Raw genomic sequence first — 22,317 nt, forward strand, 5'->3', positions numbered from 1 at the left:
CAGTTTAATGCGATAATTTTAAAATTTAATATGTACTACAAGACAATGATGAAATGATTAATTAATTAAGTGGCTCATCGAGTACAATGAAATTTAATAAGCGATTCTATTTAATTTGAGGAAATAAAAAGCTTTTCCAAAGCACCAAAAGCTGCAAAACTGATTGTTTATACGCGTTTTACAAGCGAAAGGAAAGGTAAAAATCTAAATTTTTAAGGTAAGTATACCTCGAAAGAAAAAAAAAAAAAATTGTCCGATTCCAAGGCATAAAAAATACCATGTATAAAATTTTCTTTTTTTTTTTTTTTTTTTTTCACAGAGTGGCTCGTGTATTGTATTACTATTACAAAATCGAGCACTCGATCGAAATAGACTCGGAAAAACCAAGTGGATCCTGTATACCTTTGTGTAAGCATGACAGATTGTGACGTGAAAATGAAAAAAATCACCTGCAAGTAGCGCGTCGCGATCGACTCTCTCCCGGCATCAAATTGATCCTCCTTTTACGAGGCGATTTATAAATCGTACGAAAAGATTGTATTTTTTTTAATTCCCCGTACATTCGAGAACAAACAACAACAAAAAACAATGACCACGGCAAAACGAGCTTCTGCGTGTGTAAATCTGGATGCTGGACAACGAGCACACGCGCATACCGATAAGATCGGCCGGTCCAAAAATATCCCGGGCTATAGTTAAAAAGAGCGTCCGCGACGGGTAAACAACTGCGGTGCAGGCTACTCCCTCCCTCAGCAATAATCAGTCACAGCGGAGCTCGAAAGGAGAGGACCCGTTCAACGCGACATATGTATGCGAGCACATTATCCAGGAGGGGCAATGATAAGGGACCGAAAAAATATATGTATAGGTACCAGCCTCGAAAAGATTGTGGAAGTATAAAATGTATGCATCGACTCCAGGTCGATGGAACGCGCGGCGAGTGGGGAGACACATATACACAGCGGAGGGAGGCGGGACAAGGGCGGGCGACTCGCGCTCCGGCGACATAACGGCGCGCTCTCCAGCTCGGCAGTGTCGGCTCGGCTGCTGGAACCCGCGCTCAAAAGTACACTCGTATACACGCGGTAAGTGGGCGCGTACGAGTATTATACATAAAATCGGTTTGGTGCGCGATCGCGCCTATGATCGATCGTTCCATGTGAGGTGTGCGTATCGAGTGCGTCCGATCCCAGCGAGCCGGAGATATACACCCGTAGGACGATGTCGGGCCCCCAAGGACGAGGGGCTCTGTGGCTCCTCCTCGCGCTTGCCCTACTCTCTGCAGGCACGTAATCGTCACATTGTAGCCTTCAGTCAACAATTCAACCTATTACCTGTATATACCGTCACACCTGTTGGAAGCTCACGTGTATATACATGTTACGTAGCCGTCGCACCGATCTCTCTTGTAATCGCGATCCACATCGGCAGCAGGCTTTCCTTTTTCTCTCCTCTGTCGCTGTATACTTATATATCTTTTCACGCGTACGGTATAGGTAAGTGAGTGTACATTCTCGGGCACGTCTATGGGAACCGATGATGTCACGTTTTATTTTGTCCGAGAAACCGGTCGAGCGGCCGGACGGGTCGTCAATGAGTCGCGAAACGAGGTATACTCAATTGTCATCCTTTCGACGTCATCTTGCGCAAAAATTTGGTAGAAACGTTTCATCGCCAATTGAACGCGCCCCGTACTAAACGAGTTATTTGCAAAAGCATACGGATCGCATAATTATTTGGACACGTAAATCGTGTACGCGCGTATGGTGTATCCAGCCTTGAAATCGACATTCCAATGTATACCTACGTAACATAAGAGAGCAACTCATTCACGGTCCTATCCTCTGCAGCGTATACGTTCGCGAGCTGTGCGACACACCTTTATCTTAATCATCATCGTCGTCACGATCTTTGTATTACAATATACACATCCGATGCTCATTGTAAAAGCCACGTTTTTTCATGCCTAAGATAATATACACCTACGTTTGCTACTTTGTTTATTTTTAATATTAAAGTTCTTTGAACTATATTTGATTGGTTCATTATTTTACCTCGAGTTTAAGCATTTGCTTCCATCGTAAGATGTTCTTTAAATCCACGGGATAGAAGTAGCTTTTGATGGAATTTTATTTCAATTATAGTCAAATGGTGCTGACAGATGGTGGTAATAATACTTTTCACGTGTTAATATTCCATTGAAATTTGGGAAGCATATGTCGTTAATCGTATTTTCGTGACATGACTCGAGAAAGTACAAAAACTTTCTTTTTGCAATTCTGCGCGTACTATATTTATATAGAACATTTTTTGTCTCAAAAAAAAAAAAAAAAAAAAAAAACTAAAGTCACATATCAATCAGTATGGAAAATAACTTACCGATTTACATTTATGTTTGCATAATATATATGTATACTATACACATGTACTGGCAAATTCTTTTGTCATATTATATACGCAAATACGTAATTCATGGATATGTGCACGTGATAGTACAAAATTACTTTGTATAACACTTGAGATGAGTTTTCGGGATTCATACACCTGATGTTGCACACGTATAATATGTGTATATATAGGTTCATGTGATCTGAGTGACGTACGCTGTACACAACGTAGTGGATTCCTGACAGATTTATCGTATGGGAAAACCCTTACCTGTAATGCATTCCAAATTTATTTAGTTCAAACGTTTGAATTGCAATTTTGCATCAAAAGAATTTTGACCAAAAAACGATGTATTCAAATAATTCATTACTATGACAAATTTTTGTAAACACACAATTAATCTTCATCAAAATGTTTCCCCAAGTAAACTTGAAAATGAAAACAAGTCGCACTACGTATCTAAAAATTCACTAAAATCAGCGTATAAAAAAAAAAAAGACGATGCATTCCTCATCGGAAGAATTTTTTTGCGAGTATTAAATAAAACTGAAAAGAAAAAAGTTGCAGGAAGTGAAAGTTAAAAAAAAAATGTATGAACCCATCTGTGAAAGCTTAAGAAATAAAATTAAAAAAATTTCTCCCAAATAGTTTTGACGTCAATGACTAATTGGCTGCCACCGCAGCTTCTCTCTCTGCGCTCAATATATCACCATCTGCTGGCTTTGATCCTTTTCTCGATCAACAAACGAGTTCAAAGAAAATTTCCACAAATGCCCCAACTTCCGGCTGCTTGGTCACATAAAACGAACAATAGCTTGAATTTCAAAATTGTATTTTAATAAGCAAAACATACTGGCCGCATTTAGTATCATCGACATTGTATGTAGTACACAGTGGCTGTACAGCATCTGCATGAGCACATATGCATTATATATATATTATATCCATACATTTGCCTTGATAATGAACACGCTTTATCACAAAAGGGAAGAAAGACTTCCTCTGAAGCTACCACTGCTCCAATGCGCGCAATATGTACACACCTAGTGAAAATCCACTGGAAAATACTGTAATACACGAATTACCGGTTTTACCATTTGTTTTTACAAAAACTCGCTCGTAAAATTCCACGATCACAACTGAGCTGGGAACTCATCTATTGCCCAATGTTGCGGCTAGAAATGTATATATTTTGTTATCGCCCGCGACACACGTCGTACACTCCCATTTCCTGATCCTCCTATTTGGGCCCATGCGTATTTTTTCCTCCACAAAACTATACTAGACCGTATCGATCCACCAACTTGTTGCTCACACCACGAATTTTTCATGGAAACGACAGGGTGTCTGGGACACAAGCCCCAGCTCCAACCGAACGTCAAGGAGCTCGAGATAAACGAGGGAGAGGCTCTGGAAATCACCTGCACGAGCTTCGGCGATGTTAACTTTTACTACCCGGAAGACGACAAGGACGACAATGTGAGTTTAATGGCAAATTAGAAAAAATAAAAAAATAAAAAATTAATCGTTAAAACGATTTTTTCCGTGTCACTCGATGAAAAGATAACCACGTCGGAGCACAAAATTTCGAGGTACAAGAGCGACGATAGCGTGGAAATAAAGTTTCAAAGGCGATCGACCGTCTTTGGCGACACCGGTTGGTACGGCTGCGCCAATGTCGACGGTAACGTAACGAGCAAAGACTACGACGATCCAAATGCCAGTTGGACCTACGTTTACGTAAACTGTGAGACAAAAATATGTACCACGTTTATCTTCGATAATAATCACATATGTATCACGTATAACGCCATACACATTCTTTTCCGGTGCAGCCAATGAAAGCGCGTTCATCCAAATTTTCGACGGCTACGTGATACGTTATGCGCACGTCGGGAACCGGGCCATTCTGCCCTGCCGTCCAACTTCTCCTAGATTCCACGTGAATCTCAAGGCTTTCAACAAAGTAATGTGCATACGATTTCTTTACTATACACTCATTGAAAAATGGCAAAATAATGGCACCCTATGATTTTCCGTCGCTTTAGAACCTCAAGCCGAGCGAAAGGATAACTTTCGATCCGAAAATTGGTTTCGTCATTGAAAACACCACAATCCTGGACAGTGATTACTACACCTGTGAAACCGATGAGGACGTTTCATCGCAAGTGATATACATTTACCTTTTGATCATAAATAAGGATTCGCTGAAAAAGCCAATTATCAAGACGGACGGTCTCGAGCACGTCACCGCTGGTTCGACCCTGTCAGTCAAGTGCGTCGTTGAGATGGGAATAGAAAACCCCTACAGCATATCTTGGAAGACACCACGAAATTCCGTATGTTATTGAATATATTTATTTCCTTATGCATCATTACGACTATCTGTTATTCTCGTGATCGACTTGTTTGCTTATCCGTTTGCGTGTGCCATTATTGTAGACTTCCAGGATCATTTTAGATCCGGTTCACGAAGAAAAAGGTGGCGTTAGATTGGTCACTTCTGAACTAATCGAGAACAACGTAACTTACGACGACGAGGGTGAATACACTTGCCAAGTGAAGGCACCCTTGGAAATCACGAGTACCAATGTCTACATTAAAATACACGGTATAGTGAATATCACGCGACCCCTACGTTTTAATACCAAACCCTTCATTTTCATGGTGTATGATATCCTTTTTTTACAGATCCTTATAACACGTACATAAATTTAACATCCGACGAGGAGAACAGACACTATATAGTACACGCCGACAATTCGGTAACTTTTTCAGCCCACGTCAATGCGTACCCAACGCCAACGCTCACGTGGTAATTTATTTATTTTGTTTGCATTAAGACAAATATTGTGTTGGGTGGAATTAAAAAAGAAAAATGAAAATCTGCAGGCTCGGCACCAATGGTAAGAAAATTTCATCGGGAAACAAATTTACGGTGACAAATGTCCCACCGGCGACTAGTTTGACGATACATAGCGTTCAGATCCAAGATATGGGGATTTACACCCTTCAAGCGAACAATGACGTCGAAGTGAAACACTTGAATTTTAGTCTCGAAGTTCACGGTACTTGTACAACACCATCTTTCGTTGAATTATTTTGATACTTTTCTTTGTACGGCTTATTAATAATTAATTTCAGCTAAGCCATGGGCTCTGCTAGATACGGCTGAAATCAAGTCTTTTTACGGCTTCGGCGAGAATGCAACATTTGTTTGTCAAGCACTTGGTTATCCCATGTCCAACATATCGTGGTTTTTCACGAGTTGCCCGAAATTTCAATCCGAAGACGACTGCGAGAAATCCGAGCTCAAGGTTGGCTTTGATTATCTTCGCTTTTCATGTATAATTTTTATCCATGATTGTATGCATTATAATAAAAATTGTATTGTCCAAGGGTACGGAAACAATTGGGCAGAGTAACACAACAGTTAACTCAAAAGTAACGACAAACTTGAAAACCTTTGGCAGAATAAACTGCACCGCTTGCAATGTATACGCCTGCGATTCCGTGGAACAAAATGTATTTATTACCGGTACGTACACTCATATATTACGTTGTTTGATCAAATATCGATTTCTGAGCTTAAAAAATTGTTTTTTTAAGACGGAGTACCCGACGCCTCCTTTGGGATCATAGAGCCGGAAGGAAAATTGACCGTAGGCGACAACGTTACTCTAGTATGCGCTGCTGTGAATTACAACTTTTCTTCGGTAATGTGGTTGTCCGATCAAGGAGAATTGGTTGTGAATTCCGGTTCGTTCTAAAATACCCTTATACTTTGGAAAATCATAGTCTGCTCAAATTTCATCTTTTCATCGAATTTCAGAAAGAATAAAAGTTACCTCGGAAGATACCAAATTCACTCACCGCTCTGTTCTCACCATCAGAAACGTGCAGCTATCCGATCAATTGGACTATTATTGCGAAGCGACGGATTTCGATTACCAAACCAATAAAATATCTTACTTGCTTGCCCTCGAAGGTAGTCATGAGAATTATAATTTTTTTAATTTTTTACTGCTCGTATTTTTAATGCAGTTTAACATGATTTTATTCGTGTTTCCGTTGGCAGATCCAAAAGAGCCATACTTTATCAATGTCAATATGAACGACACCGAAGTAACTCTGTCATCGAGAGAAGCTCACAATTCGATTTATTTACTGTGTTACGTCGGAGGAATGCCAAAACCCAATGTGTCGTGGTATAAGAATGACGCGCCTTTGGAACTGTCGGAACAACAGTACAACCTTGTGTCCGATAACCAGGAATTGATAATAAAATACATGTTGGAAAGCGACAGCGGAAAATACGCGTGTGTCGCCCGAAATCGTTTTGGATCGGTTCAAAGATCCCAAAAATTCATCGTTAAAGGTACAGCAAAACATTTGCACAATGTCAAAAACTGTTGTTTCAATGAATCAGGCCAAAAGTGTCGTATTTTATTGAAATGTTCGTCTCGATTTTAGGGGTTGAAAAGCCATGGCTTTGGATCGGAATGATAGTTTGCTTGATCATTGTTCTCACTTTTCTTTTGATTTACTTTTGCCTAAAAGTACGGCATGAAAAGGTAGGGGGAAAAAAAAAAACAAATTCTTAAAATTAATAGAAATTAATGTTAAATCGTTATTCTATGATAATTTGAAGTTGATGAGAAAGCAACTGTTGGAAGCTGGTCTGACGTACTTCGAGGAAGGAGCGCTCGACTGCATAAATCCGGAGCTAATGGTGGACGACCAAGCGGAACTCCTTCCGTATGACAGAAAGTGGGAATTTCCGAGGGAAAAAGTAAAGTTAGGTATTTACAAATTTTCCAAGTTCTCCCGAATGAAAAAAAATTACCAGTTTTCGTAATAACTCGTGATATTTCTCATTAAAGGAAAACAACTGGGAAGTGGTGCCTTTGGGGTGGTCATGAAGGCAGAAGCATATGGGATCATCGATGACGAGCCCGTTACGACCGTGGCCGTGAAAATGGTCCGAAAAAGTGCAGAACCAGTTTACATTCGTGCTCTGGCGAGTGAGTTAAAAATTATGGTGCATCTGGGAAAGCACCTGAATGTTGTGAATCTTCTTGGCGCCTGTACCAAAAATATTGCCAAACGTAAGTATTTTCGCACCATCGTTTTGATGACTTTTGTTTGAAAAATATTATTTAAACCTTTTTTTTAGGTGAACTTTTGGTTATCGTTGAATTCTGTAGATTTGGAAATCTGCAAAACTATCTGCTGCGTCACCGAGAAAATTTCATCGATCAAATCGACCCGTCGACCGGTAAAATTGATCCATCCATTGGAAAGGAATCAAAGAGGTATCGATTTGACGAATTCGTTTGATAAAATTTCTCTGACTTTTTACAAGATGACTGACTCATTTGAAAGCTAAACGAGTTAATTAATAAATCATTGACTAATATAACAATTAATCGACATGTAACGAGAAATCGGTAAAAATGACGTTAAACTTTTTCAATCGTTCATGATTGTTTCCTGCCAACAGAATAAAACACCCAACATCGACGTTTCCCAACCAATTTAGCACTGCCTCGAGCAATAGCGAACCAAGTGGGGAGTCGGTCGTCTACTGCGCTGATACTCAGAATATCAGTGGCCCGATGAGACTTAACGTTGGTTTCGATCACAGCGACTCCCAGCCGGGATGGCGCTCCAACTACGAGGGTGATTACAAAGAGAAGAATCTCGAGCCCATCTGCTCGCAGGACCTTCTCTCGTGGGCCTTCCAAGTGGCCCGCGGCATGGAATATCTCTCCCGAAGGAAGGTTTTGCACGGCGATTTGGCTGCGAGGAATATCTTACTCGCGGAGAACAACGTCGTCAAAATCTGCGACTTTGGCTTAGCCAAGACTATGTACAAGGACGACAATTACAAGAAGCAGGGCAACGGCCCGGTGCCGGTCAAATGGATGGCCATCGAGTCGATCAGGGACCAGGTCTTTTCGACAAAGTCAGACATCTGGTCCTTTGGCATAGTTCTCTGGGAATTCTTCACTCTGGCAGAGATCCCGTACCCTGGCATGGAAGTCGAGAAGCAGTACCAAAAACTCGTCGAGGGCTACAGAATGGAGCAGCCCGCTTATGCCACCAAAGACATGTGAGAAGCTATCCCCTTTCCCTCTTTTTTTCTTTTTTCATCGAAAATTACACTTGTTCTTCTTCCATTTCAGCTACGACATCATGATCCGATGTTGGAAGGCCAAGCCAAGTCTGAGGCCGTCGTTCACAGAACTAGTCGAGAGCATCGGCGACTTACTGGAGGATGGCGTCAAAATGCACTACGTGGAACTGAACTACATGTACGAAAGCATGAACAAAGCCAGCAACTTGGAGGGCAAGAATGACTACCTGTCGATGATGCTGTCACCGGATGACGTGGAGTACGTTCCAGCTCGGCACGACTACATGAACGGCTCGCCTCGAGCCGCGGATCCAGCCTACTTGACCGTGATTGGCGACAGTCCCAGGAATGTTCACTCCGAAGGCGAGGACACGCCGATGCTGACAAAAATCAAGACGGAGCCTGAACAGGACGAAGATAATTACTTGAAGCCAATCGACATAAGCAAGAAACGGGAGGAATTTATGAAGCAGCGCGAGGCCGAAAGGAAAAAGGATAGGGAAAGCGGTGACGTGTCACTGTCGACCGACAGGGACTCGGGCTACTGCAACGCCCCGAAAAACATGGAAGTGAACGACAATTTGCGGGCGGAAGGGAAAAACAAAGGGGTTGACGACACGGACAAGCCGACCATCGTCATACCGATAAAAGACAATTACGTCAATATTCATCAGCGGGAAACCGAGAGAAGTAAATACCGCTCAGCGCTGGACACGTTTATGAATCCAAGCTATTTGTTTGTCGAATCTGCTAATTTAAACTCCACGGATGTTCCTTGGAAGAAGAATAACCCGTAGAGGGACCCTTTTTATTTGCTGCAAGTACGACATGCATATCTGTAAAAATTTACAGCACTGTAAGTCCGTATAAAGACGCGAACAAGTATTTTTGTACTATTTTTTACGTTGAACCATGACTATCGATAAAACTGTGTTTGTTGAAAAACTCTCGCACAAGTTCTTACGCCTAGAAGTATGTGTGTATAGGTAATAGTGTTTGGAGCCGTGAGAACTGTTAATTCAGTGTTGAAAAATCCTATTATACAATCAAATTGTTTTTATACTTACATGTGTAATTATAATCAACGTAATTGTATATCCGCGATTTAAGTTATTTTTGTGCGATTATAATGAATTTTAGTGTTTCAGTACATTGAGAGCGCTATTACATACTAATAATGTTAATCATTGAAGTTTACGACTGCGCCATTTTCATAATGTTATTTGTTTGCGGTTAAATGTATCAGTTGGTGCAGTGTGTGTCTGCGCGTGTGTGTGTGAGTGTAAAAAAAAAATTTTTTACCAAAAAATGTTTATGTTTGAGTATTTAAACTTATTACATATAGGTAATAATGATTAAAAACAAACAACGACAATCTACTTTTTACAAATCACTGTTATGTACGTACTTAACACAGATAAATGCGTTTCAAAATTAGAATTTTTTTTATTGTGTAGGTAATGTAAGTATATGTATATAATACTGAGAATTAAAGTTTTTTTATGTACAAATTTTTAAGCCATTCGTTTTACTTGCCACTGAAACCATCACCTTATTTGGAAAATTCTGTAAGTGAAACAAAGTACATGATATTCTGAAAATAAAAAAACTTTTAATTTATTCACTATGGAGTTCTTACCAATTAAATTTTTTCCATAATTTAGTCACTATCAATATTTTCATTTATTCTAATTGAATACGGTACATCGTAATATTTCGTATCGTTGGGTAAATTGCGCTTCTCTTTCCTAAGCTTTTGAACATAATTTTTCTTATACTCGGTCCACCTGAAATATTTTTCATAGATCATGAGATGAATTTCCAAATTAAACTAACATCATTATTATTATCAGTATACCTTTTATGATTCGTGAATTTATGAAATAATTCTTGATGGCTGGGATACTTGAAATTCAAGAAACTTTTCACCCTTTCCCATATGTTGGCTCGATTGTGTTTCGTCAACCAGAAACGCGGAATCAAGAGGCACTTTACCGGCGTGATGGAAACGATTCGGCGATTTTTCATTTGTTCACCTTTTCAAATCGACGAAAAATATCGATGAATAATGTTGTCACAAAAAAAAAGAAAAGTGTTTGAACTCACCCAATCCAAAACATGCACCTCTGTAAAGAATACAAATTTGCATAAATATCGTTTCCACGCTTTTCGGATAATACCGAAAGTTTGTCACGGACGGCCGCTTCATCAACATCTCCACGGTGTCGGTGATTTCATGCCATTGGTTTATCTAAATTTTATAAATGCAAGAAAATTAAAAAAAAAAAAAAAAAAAAAAATTAACTACACGTGCAGTTACACCATCAACTTACGACATCCTGGAGAGTTACAGTGATCACGCTGATTCGTTCCATAGCAATATTTGTATGCTCGTCCTTCTTGGACGATATTAAATTTATAATGTTATCAGTCGCCGACGCTTGCTGTCCCGCGGTCACTGTACTGTCATCAGTGTTCTAAAAAAATAAAAAATTAATGTAGCCACGAAAATACAAAATTGACCAAAACATCAATACACAAGTAAAATGCACCTGAGCAATGTTTTTCAATATCATCGATTGGAAGTCGTCTTTCAAGGCGAGATCAACGATCATCTTACTCCTGGTTTTGCGCTGCCTAGTGGGATTCTTGTCTATGCTCTGACTGTCGTAGAGTTTGTACTTGGCCTGCTTTCCATCGGACGACTTTTTCTTATCAACGAGCATGTGCTCCACGAGTCTGCACTCCCCGGAAAGAATGAAGTATACGTAGTGCACCATTCCTCGACCGTCCCCCAAGAGCACCTCAATCGAGGATAAAAACAGTTGTTTTTTTTTTTTTTTCTTTTTGTAACCAAACGATTTTGCGAATTTTATTTATAATGCTTGATTCTCACCTCGTTTGGATCATAGTTTATCACTTTACTCAAAATGCAGCACTCGCGGATCGTATCTTCGCTCCAGCCTTTGAAATAATTGAAATTAACAAAGGCATCGCGAAGCACGTCCCACTCTTCCATAAGGTAATTCTTCAAGTTTTTGTTAAACGCACTTCGGGATACTACAAACAGGTCAATGGCCGCTGTATGCACACACAAAGAAAGCAATTAATACACGGTTTTTTTTTTTTTTTTTTTTATTAATAATCTACCAGGGATACTTGGGAGTTACGCGAACTATTTGCCATGAAATGTTACGCAGCGTGAAAGTAGTATGAAAAAACAAATGTTGCGATGAAAAATGAGACTCGAGTTTCGCGTACTTATCCCTTATACATTTGGCACTAAATACATTTTAAATCAAATGATTCCTTACTTCTGCTCACCACTGTCGCTGTTCTCGGTACGTTGTGAAGGAGTGCTATTTCGCCAAACATATCGCCGGGCTCCAGTGATCCGACGATCGTTTGATTTATCTGGCCTATCGAATACAAGTTTACTCAATATGATATAACTTTTTTTTTTACATCATTGATCGTCATCTGTTGAAAATCCGATTGCTTGAGTAAGTACATGTCAAAAATTATTAGCTAAAAAAATAAGCTGTAATTATAGCTGTTATAATAATACCAATAATGTAGCTATAATAACATAGATGCAAAAATAGCTATGATTCACAGCTGATAGTTTTTCATAATTCATAAGTCGGTAAATATTTCAAAGAAGAAAAAAAATCGTTGTAAAATTTTTTTACCAAATTACCAATCATTAAAACTACCTGTAATATACATATATAAATATTCTTTTAAATTTAAAAATGTAAAAGCTTAAACTAAATTGCATCTGTTCTATGATCACAGCTTAAACTTTTACCCGTGGTCTTGTCGGTGACATCTTTGAAAATATCGAGTGTCCCTCGCACGACGTAGTAGAGGGCCGTGGCTTTGTGTCCCTGCCGAGTCACGGTCCTTTGGGGGAGCACGTACTGGTAACCGCACTCGGCAGCCAGGGACTCCTTTATATCCTCCGGATACTTCTTGAACGCCTTCGTGTTTACTATGACGGACCTCGCGTACTCAATGTCCTCCTTGGACCTCTTGTCCGGCGAAAGCAGCAGTATCGACCGATCCTGGCGATTGTCGTTTCAAACAAACAAACATTATTGTTACCTTTTCTCGCCGCACACGTGGACAAATTCACACGCGTGGATGCACCTTGACCGTGAGGTCCAGCTTTGAGGCTTTCCTCTGTTTGGCGAGTTTGACGTTGGCGGTGACGTTTTCACGGTCCATCAGCGCTTCGCTGCCTATCCACTCGATGTACTCCATGACGAGCCTCACGGACGCGCGAAACAGGTACCTGCCCCGTAATTTTCCATCCTTTAGACGATCAACCAACAACGAAAATGAAAATCGGTCAAGTTTGGCATCGCGTGTGGGTACGAGGTAATTATTGTCACTTGATATAAAACCTTACGTTGACTCGTTGGGTGGACGACAGCAGGTTCGAGCCGATGAGCGCCTCGCGCACTGTGCTCTTTCTGTGCGAATAATCGGCCATTTTTTCATATGAATTTCGTACTTTTTTTTTTTTTTTTTATCGCGTACTCAGTAGTAGTTTGTTCGCGATCACTTTTACATAACAATTTAACTTTGGTACTTTTAGGGTTCAGTTGAACATTTTTTGTTAGTATGCTAATGAGGAAAGGGCGAGTGCGGCGGGTGTGCGCTTGACGTTTGTTTTGTCAATAACGTATCTTGGCGCCTTTTTCACCTGCGCGTATACATGCGCACACACATTTTTTATTTTTTTGAAAATACACTTTTTTTTTAATGGCATCGTAATTTCTATAAAAATAATTAATAGAATGGAAAAAAGGTTACCAAGAATTCATATTTGCCAACATTTTAGAGCAGCATAATAATTTTGTAATAAATAAAATAAAAATTGTTGCTAGTCGATAATAACGGTTTCGCAGGTATCGGTATCTTCATGACTTGCATATGTGTGTGTGCTTTCTTTCTCACTCTTCAGTTTTAGTGGAAAAGCCGCTTTTGGTTAAAAAAGTTGCAGCAAGTGTCAAGAACTATTTTAAGGTTTTGATACCTAGTGAACGTGTAGACAAAAGTGTTAAAAAAGTCAACAAAATGGTACGCCGCAATCTTCTTTTACAGCTTAACGTAGTTTATGTATAATTTTCATTTCTAACTGTTCGCCTTTTGGTATTCGAGTCATTTGTTTATTTGAGGTTATTGTTTGAATTCCAGTATTCCTTCTTGACTAATAAGTGTTGAGTCATTGTCTTTTACAAATCTTTTATTCGTTTTAACAAACAAGATATTTTTATAAATTCTGACTCGAGTGTGTCAATGTTGTTTCCAGAGTTTCGGATTCGCCTCAAAGCCAACATCCAAGAGTTTTGAAGAACCCAACACCAGCAGCAATACTTATGGAATTCAGAGTCCTTTTGACTCGGGGTAAGCAGTTACAAAGTTCATCCTGTATTCTTCCATAAAACTTGTCTTGACCCACAATTATATTTGTCTAGATTGAGTGCCACCAGAAAAACAATAGGCTATTCACACCCGCTTGAAGCATCAGAAAAGAATGTAAGATATGGATTGTATCTTTGGTCGATTCAAAAAAATACTCTCTAAAAAATAATTTTAATTTTAATATCACTGCAGTACCAGAAAAATAGTGAACGTATGGAGATGCTTATGCTTCGCAACACACAAGGTTTACATGCACCAATGCGTTTGGCAATGGAATTGAAATCATCTGAAAAAATCGGTAGGCTGCCATTCTTACCGTCATCCAATCTGATGCGTGACGTTATACTTGGAAGAGATGAAGACATAGGGTAAGTTGACTTTTTTTTTAATTTTAATGAATTTATCCTGATATTTATTTCTAATGTATGAAATATTTGTAATTAATAGATTTGAAGATATATTAAACACATCAGAATTCAGGGAACAAATGGGACAACCACACGCTGTTGTAGAAAAGAGTTTGGGAATCTTATAAGGTTTGCTTTTAAGTGATAATTGTTTCTAATAAATATTGATCTATACTTTGCCTTATAATCTGTATTTATAAGATTTTTAATAAATCTCATACATATAAAATTTACAAAATCAACAGTAACACAGTGTAACAACAATAACGTTATCCATTACAAGTCAGGCCACACCAAATCGTCTATTCTCATTCGACTGATTTTCTTAACTTCTTCTATACTAAGTTTCAATTCAGTATCTCTACAATTACTCAATCGCGATTCCAGTCGAGAAACAATAGATTCGATATTGTTTTTTCTCGCACAAATAACAAATGGGAACCTAAATTTTTCTGTGTATCTAGTGAATAAAAAAAACTTTTTAAATTATTTTTGTAGTACAGGCTTATTAAAATGGCTTGCAAATATCGTACTCACAAATAATTATTGTTCCATAGCGTTTGTTTATCATCTTTCGTAATGGCATTTAGGTCCACGAATTTTAATTCACTCTGCGATTCCGTGGTCAATTTATCTTCTTCCGATAATTTACTAGATAAGTCTGGGTGTCTCAACAAAACTAATTCTTTTTCTGTGGAGTGGATGATACTTTCATTGTAATCAGAATGCACCTTGTACAAGTTTGTTGATTGAATATGACGTACCAGAGTTGTCCAGTTTATCCAAATACTCGTCAAATGCTCTTTTAAGATCCTCAGTCGAAAGGAATGGTCGTTTTTTAGCTGCACTGGACGCAGCTTCGGGACATAGTTCAACCACGTTGCCAAACAGCCATTCGAAATTTTCAACTGGTAGAGCATTTACTTCAGTGATGCTCAGTATGCCTTTTGATGACATTTTCCAGTGTCAACTAAAAAAATAATTGTCAACTTATTTATCAACTGAATTATACTATTTTTAATGCGCGTTTAACGTCGATGAAAAAAAAAAAAAAATTAAAAAAAAATTAAAAAGTAAACTTGGTGGCTTACCTTCATGTAAAATCGATAGCAGAGGACAATGATATTCCGATGATCAGCCTCGTACGTTGAAAATAAGCCGAAAAATTCAAAATAGAACCTCGAAAGAGAAGCCAATGGCCAAGAGAAAGTGAAAAAAAGCGAAACAATGAGTGTGCTTACCTACCAGCGCAAATCGAAGTAACGCGAGTCAATGAATAAGCAAGCGAGCAAGGTGAGATGGAGAAAATGGGATTAGAGCAGCGTGTACAGTGGCGGAACGAGCAAAGAGTCCACGAAGGTCGAGCACGCCTCCCGCGGAGAGAGGCTTCCCGATCCGGCCGGCCCGATGGATGATGACCGAGACGGAATTCGTTCAGAGATATATGTATTCGCATGCAGCTAACCGCGAGGAAGAAAAACAAAACGGGCAGCGCAAAAGAGAGCTTGGCACGCGCAAGCTCGAGCTCCTCTTGTACTCCTTTTTTGCAGTGCGATGGATAACTATACAACTACAGCAGAGAGAGAGAGCAGATCGCAAGCCTGAATCCGGCAGTGGCGAACCCGTCGAGCTACCCGATATCGATACACGCAAGAACGGTATTAACGGCATCCACGCAGAGCGCATGGTGGTAGTTTTTAAGCTCTCGCCCGTGATAAAATCCGTGCCTGATCTGATGCGCATATTATTGTGTATCAACTATACAGTCCCCTTTCTGTTTCTCTCTGTCCGTGTACAGCATCAAGCTCACGTATCGCCTTTAGATACATATATTATGTGATACGGCTACTCACTCTCTCTGCTCCCACAAGCCATGTACGTGCTCTCCATCCTTCTCTATACCCTTCTTCCAGTCTCTCGCTTTTTTTTCACTCCTTCCGACGGTCGAACCGCTATCAGCTGCGCTTTTCTAATGCTCCGATTACGTACGTATACGTATAATCTTGGTGCTCTATCTTCTACTTTAGTACACCTAGCTCTTGCGAGAAAATCGGCACTTGATTACCATTCGTTAGCCCCAGTGAAATTTTTCATCTCAATGACTTTTAGTTTCCATTTTATTAATATTTCGATTGAGTGCGCTTTTTTCCAATGTTCCTTCAAATTTTTGAATTCAAATTTAATGCCGAGCAAACAGGTCTCAGTCTTAACAACAGCCGATACGCGAATGAATTTTCAATCCACCTCCTTGAATTTCATTACTTTGATAGTATTTCAAGCTTTAATCAACGAAATATATATATATATACATATATGCCATGGTCGATAATACAGGTGACTTCTATTGTGTCAATACATGCCGTATTATATTTTGGCATTTGTCAAAACAACAACAGACTGTCATCGCTTTGTAAGAAATATGTAACGCGTTGCCAATCGTTTTGAAGGTCACCCCAAAGATCGACTGAGGATTGCACCACGTATATTTGCTTAGGAGCTTCTACGAGCCCATCGCGAGATGTCGTTTGGAGCCGATCTTTCGAAAACAGAACGCGGAGGATACTTATATTTTGGTGCACCCTCGCCGTCGCTCCGTCGCATGCACTTTTGATACCAATGTATGTACTTACTTATATGATGCCTCATGGTATCGGGGCGTTTGGCCATTTTTTAAAGCGAGTTTCGTTCGTAGAGCTACTTTGGTCCCTTCTTCATGTCACTCAAAATGCAAGCAACGACTGTACCAACTATAAGAGCGACACACTTACAATATTGACCAGGTGCAAGTAAACAGGAAACCTGGGGTACCAAATTACTGTCATTTTTGCTTAATTAAGGAAAGAATATATGCATATGCATAAATAGTATCAATATTATGAAATTGCAGTTACACAAATGTAAAAAAATGAACTATGTGGTGCCAAGAACGGTTGTAAAATGTTTCAATGTAACAACACACTTATTAATGAAGCCTCTCTAGTTTTCGATCCAGAGCACACTCTCAGAAGCAGATGGCAAAAAGAAAGATAAATATACGAAATGAGACATGATCATTATTGTGATTTCTATTATTTGAACGTTTATGAAATGTGGGTGTAACAGTAGGGCAAAGACAAATGGAGTGAAATTACATAAATTTCAATGATTATCCAACTGTAAATAAAAGTAATTTTCATGTGCAATGCAACTTATAGACAATTTTCAAAATAATCTAAATAAAACGAGGTCGAGGTCTGCCTTATTACGACGGCACTTGTCAAATTGCTAACTCCATCACTTTGAAATTCTGTAACATCGCACACATGACTACTTTCAACCAACTGTTTACCTTTTTTTAAGGCTTTCAAGTTAAAACAAATCGAGTGCGTGATATTCCTAAAGCCTGTTTTTATAATAACATCCATTATCAGATGAATAAATACACTTATTTTTTGCTAGTTAATTAATTATTACCAAAAGTGTGCATCGGTGTATGCTGTTGACGTGTAATGTAGGTACCCGCGGTTGGATGATTTTGACACCAAGGCTGGCGCTGCATGACATGCACCTGGCCAATAGTCGCCCGACTCGATAATAAACATACCGATACTATTGTGGAGTGCTCTTTGCATCTTTTTTTATTCGTTATATGCCCATACAATGTATTGTATATATACACTCATCGAGTTTACGGGGCGAAGGATATAATGTATAGGAGCGATCGAGCGCACAAAGTGATGGGCATTATATGCGTATACGCTTAGAAGTGGGTTCGTTACGAGGTTGATTTTATAGGATCGTTTGGGAGTTTTTAACGCGCGGCCCGCGATATAACGTTGCAGGGTCGCTTCTTTTTTTTTTTCCCTCTCTCTAGCCCAAGACAACAATCGAAACGAGAGGTATACGCGGAAGAGTTTGGGTTCGAAAGTTGGGCGTCGTAAAAGAAACGAAAACGTTGTTGGCGCTGATCGGTATCGTTAGCCTCTGATCTTTTATTTTACGACGGCTATACATATACACGTATATCTGTGCGAGGAGACGATGCTCTTACTCGGTCTTAGAAATAATTATCTCATCAAATTCTTGGACAGGTCCGTCAGACGGGGCAGCTAAAAATCTGGGTATACACGCCCGCCTTTCGCGGCGCACTCGTCGTTCGTTGTCATGGAATTTTCAATCCAGTATTTTTTGTGTATACTTCTGCATCGGCAATATGCAGGCGTGGAGACTCAAGAAACAACATATCAGTGTAGTTATGGTGAAAAAAAGTGTAAACTTTCGGCACAGCTTGAATTTTTCGAGTATACAACATTGCGGGTCCTATACAAGTTATGAAACGACCACATTGGCCGAGCAATAAACGAAAGCCAATCGAGAAACCAGTTTATTTTACAGTGAACGTTACGATTTTACTTTATGATGTGAACCGCGACCACGAAAGTAACAATAAAATCGAGGATATACATATATACGCCTAAAACGCGTACGTCTATACCTGCGTTGCATATTTTTCGACTCGAATTTTATTATTTATACTCTCCGAAATAAGACACATTTTCTTTTTTTTTTTTTTTTTCCAGCGAGTCAATTCAAGAAAAATGGTACAACTTATCAAAGAGTATAAAAATGGCCAAAGACTCGGGCGATCGGTGTAAAAATGTCGAGCTCGTGTACCAATAAATGTTTGAAAAACGATGGATCGAGCCGCATCGGGTACATATATACGTGAGTATCGGCTGCAGAGAGGCCGAGGCTCGCCATTCTTACGGCTCTCGGCGTAAAAAAAAAAAAAAAAAAAAAAGTCCTGAAAAGCCGGCTCCGTTTGTGCACCTATACACATATACACCGATGCCCACTTCTCTCGTTGCCGCTGCCTCCTTCTCTTCCCTCGCTGCACGCATATAGGCGGTATTAGCTTAGGTCGATCGTATCCAAGGCACAGTGTAGCTCCGAAAGGGACTCTCAGCGCGGATATACCATTCGCCGAGACTCGCTACCAATGGGTGCAGCATATAATGCACTGGCACCGTCGCCCCATATATACCTATATGTACATACCTCGAAAGCTATTGAATTGAGCCGCAACAACCTATTTATACTTATGTATATATATATACCCTTACCTCCTGTGGGGTGAGCGCATCGGCGTGGGGCAAAAAAATAAAGCCAGTCCGGCAACCCGTACGTTTTTATTGGGCGTCTCCGTGCAGCGCTTCTTTGAGCTAGGGCTGGGAAAAAAAATATGCGCGTGTGTATATTATATACCCACTGGTTTGTTGTACATCTATTTTACTTTCCCCTGTGACTTTTTGCGCTATATTCTTTTTTTTTTTTTTTCTCTCGGTGTAAGTTATAAAATATTTTGTTGGAAAACAAATGTTTACGATTGCCCGATTTTTTGCTTGATGTTTTTTTTTTTTTTTTGCAACGCGATGCGAAAAATCGTAAAAGTGAGCGACCAAATCGATGTTAAAGGGAAATGCGAAGCGTTTCACCGAATGGGATATCAAAGTACATGTATATAGTGAGAATATGAGTTGAGGCGAGATGATATTGTACATCGGTCGAGTTAGCGGTGGGTTGTAAATTTTATGGCACTTGACAAAATAATCAATCCACTTGTCGAATGTTATCTAAATAAGCGAGGATTTTCCATCTTATAATATTGCCATTTTCAGGATAATCAAAAATAAAAACTTACACCGCAAAGTATGAGTGTACCTATATATCCATAGTTGTTTGTAAGTTATAATACACGAGTTCCATAAAAAATAACTTTGCCAATTAACTTGGTTACACGCGTACCTTCGCTTGTATACATATAAATATACCTGCAGGGATGCAGAGGCGAGTCCGTGTTGGTTGGCAAAGTTCAAGGTTTTTTTTTCCCTCCCCTCCCCCCCGAGCTATTAGCCAAAGTCCAATTACCATCGGTGCCGCGCGCGCGCCATTCTCGTTTGCAGCTCCTTTGCTTTTGTTGTTCCCTGCACATACACACCCGTTTATATACACCGATGCCGGCTCGGGCACTGTATCCTTTTCCTCGTCCTTATCCCTTTATTTACCCTTTTTTTTCCCCTTTTTCGAGCTTTTCTTTTTTCGCCGCAGCTCCGAGAGTCCCGGGCGCGCGTCGGAAACTCCTATTTTTTTTTTTTTTTTTTTCCTCTTTGTAAAATTCCTCGCGCTGATGCCGAGAGATGTTAAAACGTATCAAAAAATATAAGGCAACTCTCGGACGTGTTAAAATTTATACGAGTTTTCTCGGAACTTCTGATGCCTCCCTCAAGGCTATCGGACGGGCTTATTTTTGTATATTATACGTGTATATACAAGCCGCACAAAAAGTTTACGATTTCTTTTCTATAGAGTTACTTGTTTTGCTTCTTCCAATTTTTTTTTTTTTTTTTTCCTTCGATCGAGACAAATACGGCTTTGGTCCGATGGACATTCGGAAACCAGACAAGGGATTTGTTTAACGGTAAACATTCCATTTGTGCAAAGTTCACGGCTCCACCCAAAATACCAATAACAGGAGTGATCCAACAAGGAAGGCTTGTGATACGCGCGCTGTAAGTTTGGGTACACCGCGTGTTATGGCGTAGTTGAAAATGTCATTCAAAGTTCTGTACACGTATGACCTACATCACAATAGTGCTGGTAATCAATTAATCATCAATTTATTTGAACAATTTTATAAAAGAAAAAAATTGTTCAACAGAAAAAGAAATTTGCGAAACGTGACAAAAACTTACTTTGTAGTCTTGGAGAGTAGTTGTTTGGTCCAGTAGAGCTGGTTACATAGTTGACGAACCATTGGTTTAGTCATTCGTCAAGTGCTCATTAGCACTACTGTGTACTACATGATTTTATAAAAAATAGAAAATCCAAACACACGCTTCAAACGTTTCATACAAACACATTTGGATTTATTGTATTGGTTTCTCCAAGCGTAGTATTTTTAATGTTTTTCTTTAGGCAAGTTATCTTTGGAGAAACCTTTTGCTCAATTTTTTGCCATATTTTATTTATACGATTCGTAAGATACATCCATTTCACACCTGTTGTGAAACCTTCTATCGTTACGCGCGTCCCAATGGGTTGAATTAACATCTTAACATGCATGTAATTAAAATTTATAAAAAAAAAAAAAATAATTTTTTTAGTTTACTAACTCCAGTAAGCTAAACGAACATTTTCCATACAGGAGGCAAATTACCAAACATTGTTTTACGTCCTGACTAACTATTTCGGTTTGAAATTATTTATTTGAGCTGGCAATGGATATCAGAGCTAAAAAAAAAAAAAAAAACTCACTTGTATTCACGGTGACGTAGCTCTCACACGCTTTCTTCGAACCAAAACTTTTTATTCGGCAAAAACTACCACCTTTACTTCTAAGCTACGAAATATTGCCCGTAAAGTATAAAAATCTTCCTCTTTAAGCGAGACTTTGCAGTGCCCGAGTATAGAGTCAGTCGTGACATTGTCCCAAGTCGGATGATTTTTATCTCGTACTCGAGTTGACGACTGTAACGAGTAGCGAAGAACAACATAACAACGAAGAGCCGAAGGGAGCGAGTCGTCCTGGTGAAATATCGACGTTAAATCCCGGTGATGGCTGTGGTGGCGGACAGTACATAGTACACACATAGAGTACGAGTACAGCGTTCAACGAGAGATAGAGAGAGAAAAAAAAATGTCAGCTCGTAGCTAATGCCGGGGCACATCGATCTGGCAGTTACGTCAAGGGCCCTCCGGAGACTCGTTGCGCTCTTTCTCCCTGTACGTGCTTTCGTTCTTCCCGACCCCTCCCTCACTTTGCGCCCACACCCACGGTATTGTTTGCAACACAAACGGAATTTGTGATTCACATGTATGTATGAGGTATACATATACCCACGTCTATATGTGGCTTCATGTATATTTAGGAGCACGTGGATCCACGAGAGGCAACTTATCATGTATGTATAG

General features: G+C 39.5%; 4 protein-coding genes across 4 annotated transcripts; 2 read left to right on the forward strand and 2 right to left on the reverse strand.

Annotated features, from left to right (window-relative positions):
- The first annotated feature begins 1,053 nt into the window (after positions 1-1,053).
- On the forward strand, positions 1,054-9,773 carry Pvr (PDGF- and VEGF-receptor related). Its single transcript, XM_014356062.2, has 19 exons — positions 1,054-1,285; positions 3,731-3,867; positions 3,952-4,135; positions 4,224-4,354; positions 4,437-4,727; positions 4,831-4,999; positions 5,080-5,203; positions 5,281-5,456; positions 5,533-5,705; positions 5,788-5,926; positions 5,998-6,147; positions 6,221-6,376; positions 6,467-6,766; positions 6,862-6,962; positions 7,040-7,190; positions 7,272-7,496; positions 7,565-7,703; positions 7,892-8,503; positions 8,577-9,773. Exons 1-19 carry the CDS (start codon positions 1,222-1,224, stop codon positions 9,322-9,324), a joined length of 4,170 nt encoding a protein of 1,389 aa, XP_014211548.2. The 5' UTR covers positions 1,054-1,221; the 3' UTR covers positions 9,325-9,773.
- Positions 9,774-10,187: 414 nt separating this feature from the next.
- LOC106641575 (uncharacterized) lies at positions 10,188-13,025 on the reverse strand. The gene is made up of 10 exons (XM_014356043.2): positions 12,942-13,025; positions 12,680-12,844; positions 12,339-12,594; positions 11,842-11,946; positions 11,424-11,608; positions 11,080-11,331; positions 10,861-11,004; positions 10,634-10,778; positions 10,386-10,563; positions 10,188-10,314 (listed from the first exon to the last, which is right to left on the reverse strand). The coding sequence occupies exons 1-10, from the start codon at positions 13,023-13,025 to the stop codon at positions 10,188-10,190; spliced, it is 1,641 nt and encodes a 546-aa protein (XP_014211529.2).
- A 461-nt stretch (positions 13,026-13,486) lies between these two features.
- Positions 13,487-14,541, forward strand: Pomp (proteasome maturation protein). Its single transcript, XM_014356077.2, has 5 exons — positions 13,487-13,615; positions 13,848-13,942; positions 14,014-14,074; positions 14,153-14,328; positions 14,408-14,541. The coding sequence occupies exons 1-5, from the start codon at positions 13,613-13,615 to the stop codon at positions 14,493-14,495; spliced, it is 423 nt and encodes a 140-aa protein (XP_014211563.2). The 5' UTR covers positions 13,487-13,612; the 3' UTR covers positions 14,496-14,541.
- Positions 14,542-14,625: 84 nt separating this feature from the next.
- Positions 14,626-15,333, reverse strand: LOC106641600 (2-oxo-4-hydroxy-4-carboxy-5-ureidoimidazoline decarboxylase-like). The gene is made up of 3 exons (XM_014356076.2): positions 15,132-15,333; positions 14,905-15,058; positions 14,626-14,827 (listed from the first exon to the last, which is right to left on the reverse strand). The coding sequence occupies exons 1-3, from the start codon at positions 15,322-15,324 to the stop codon at positions 14,644-14,646; spliced, it is 531 nt and encodes a 176-aa protein (XP_014211562.2). The 5' UTR covers positions 15,325-15,333; the 3' UTR covers positions 14,626-14,643.
- Positions 15,334-22,317: the final 6,984 nt, after the last annotated feature.

The sequence above is a fragment of the Copidosoma floridanum genome, unplaced genomic scaffold (genome assembly GCF_036245765.1).
Source record: "Copidosoma floridanum isolate Cflo_tuat_1 unplaced genomic scaffold, Cflo_Japanese_pri ptg000030l, whole genome shotgun sequence".
Taxonomy (NCBI): Eukaryota; Metazoa; Arthropoda; class Insecta; order Hymenoptera; family Encyrtidae; genus Copidosoma; species Copidosoma floridanum.

What these genes read in the sequence shown, in the direction of transcription:
- LOC106641575 (XM_014356043.2), bottom strand. Translation starts at nt 13,025, where the DNA reads ATGGCCGATTATTCGCACAGAAAGAGCACAGTGCGCGAGGCGCTCATC. An exon ending in AGGTGCATGTTTTGGATTGG is followed by an intron (nt 10,564 to 10,633) that starts GTGAGTTCAAAC and finishes CGATTTGAAAAG; the next exon opens with GTGAACAAATGAAAAATCGC. An exon ending in AAATTCACGAATCATAAAAG is followed by an intron (nt 10,315 to 10,385) that starts GTATACTGATAA and finishes AAAATATTTCAG; the next exon opens with GTGGACCGAGTATAAGAAAA.
- LOC106641600 (XM_014356076.2), bottom strand. Translation starts at nt 15,324, where the DNA reads ATGTCATCAAAAGGCATACTGAGCATCACTGAAGTAAATGCTCTACCA. An exon ending in GGATAAACTGGACAACTCTG is followed by an intron (nt 15,059 to 15,131) that starts GTACGTCATATT and finishes TCCACTCCACAG; the next exon opens with AAAAAGAATTAGTTTTGTTG. An exon ending in CTATGGAACAATAATTATTT is followed by an intron (nt 14,828 to 14,904) that starts GTGAGTACGATA and finishes TTTATTCACTAG; the next exon opens with ATACACAGAAAAATTTAGGT.
- Pvr (XM_014356062.2), top strand. Translation starts at nt 1,222, where the DNA reads ATGTCGGGCCCCCAAGGACGAGGGGCTCTGTGGCTCCTCCTCGCGCTT. An exon ending in ATCTCAAGGCTTTCAACAAA is followed by an intron (nt 4,355 to 4,436) that starts GTAATGTGCATA and finishes CCGTCGCTTTAG; the next exon opens with AACCTCAAGCCGAGCGAAAG. An exon ending in CCAAAAATTCATCGTTAAAG is followed by an intron (nt 6,767 to 6,861) that starts GTACAGCAAAAC and finishes TCTCGATTTTAG; the next exon opens with GGGTTGAAAAGCCATGGCTT.
- Pomp (XM_014356077.2), top strand. An exon ending in CAGAGTCCTTTTGACTCGGG is followed by an intron (nt 13,943 to 14,013) that starts GTAAGCAGTTAC and finishes ATATTTGTCTAG; the next exon opens with ATTGAGTGCCACCAGAAAAA. An exon ending in TTGAAGCATCAGAAAAGAAT is followed by an intron (nt 14,075 to 14,152) that starts GTAAGATATGGA and finishes ATATCACTGCAG; the next exon opens with TACCAGAAAAATAGTGAACG.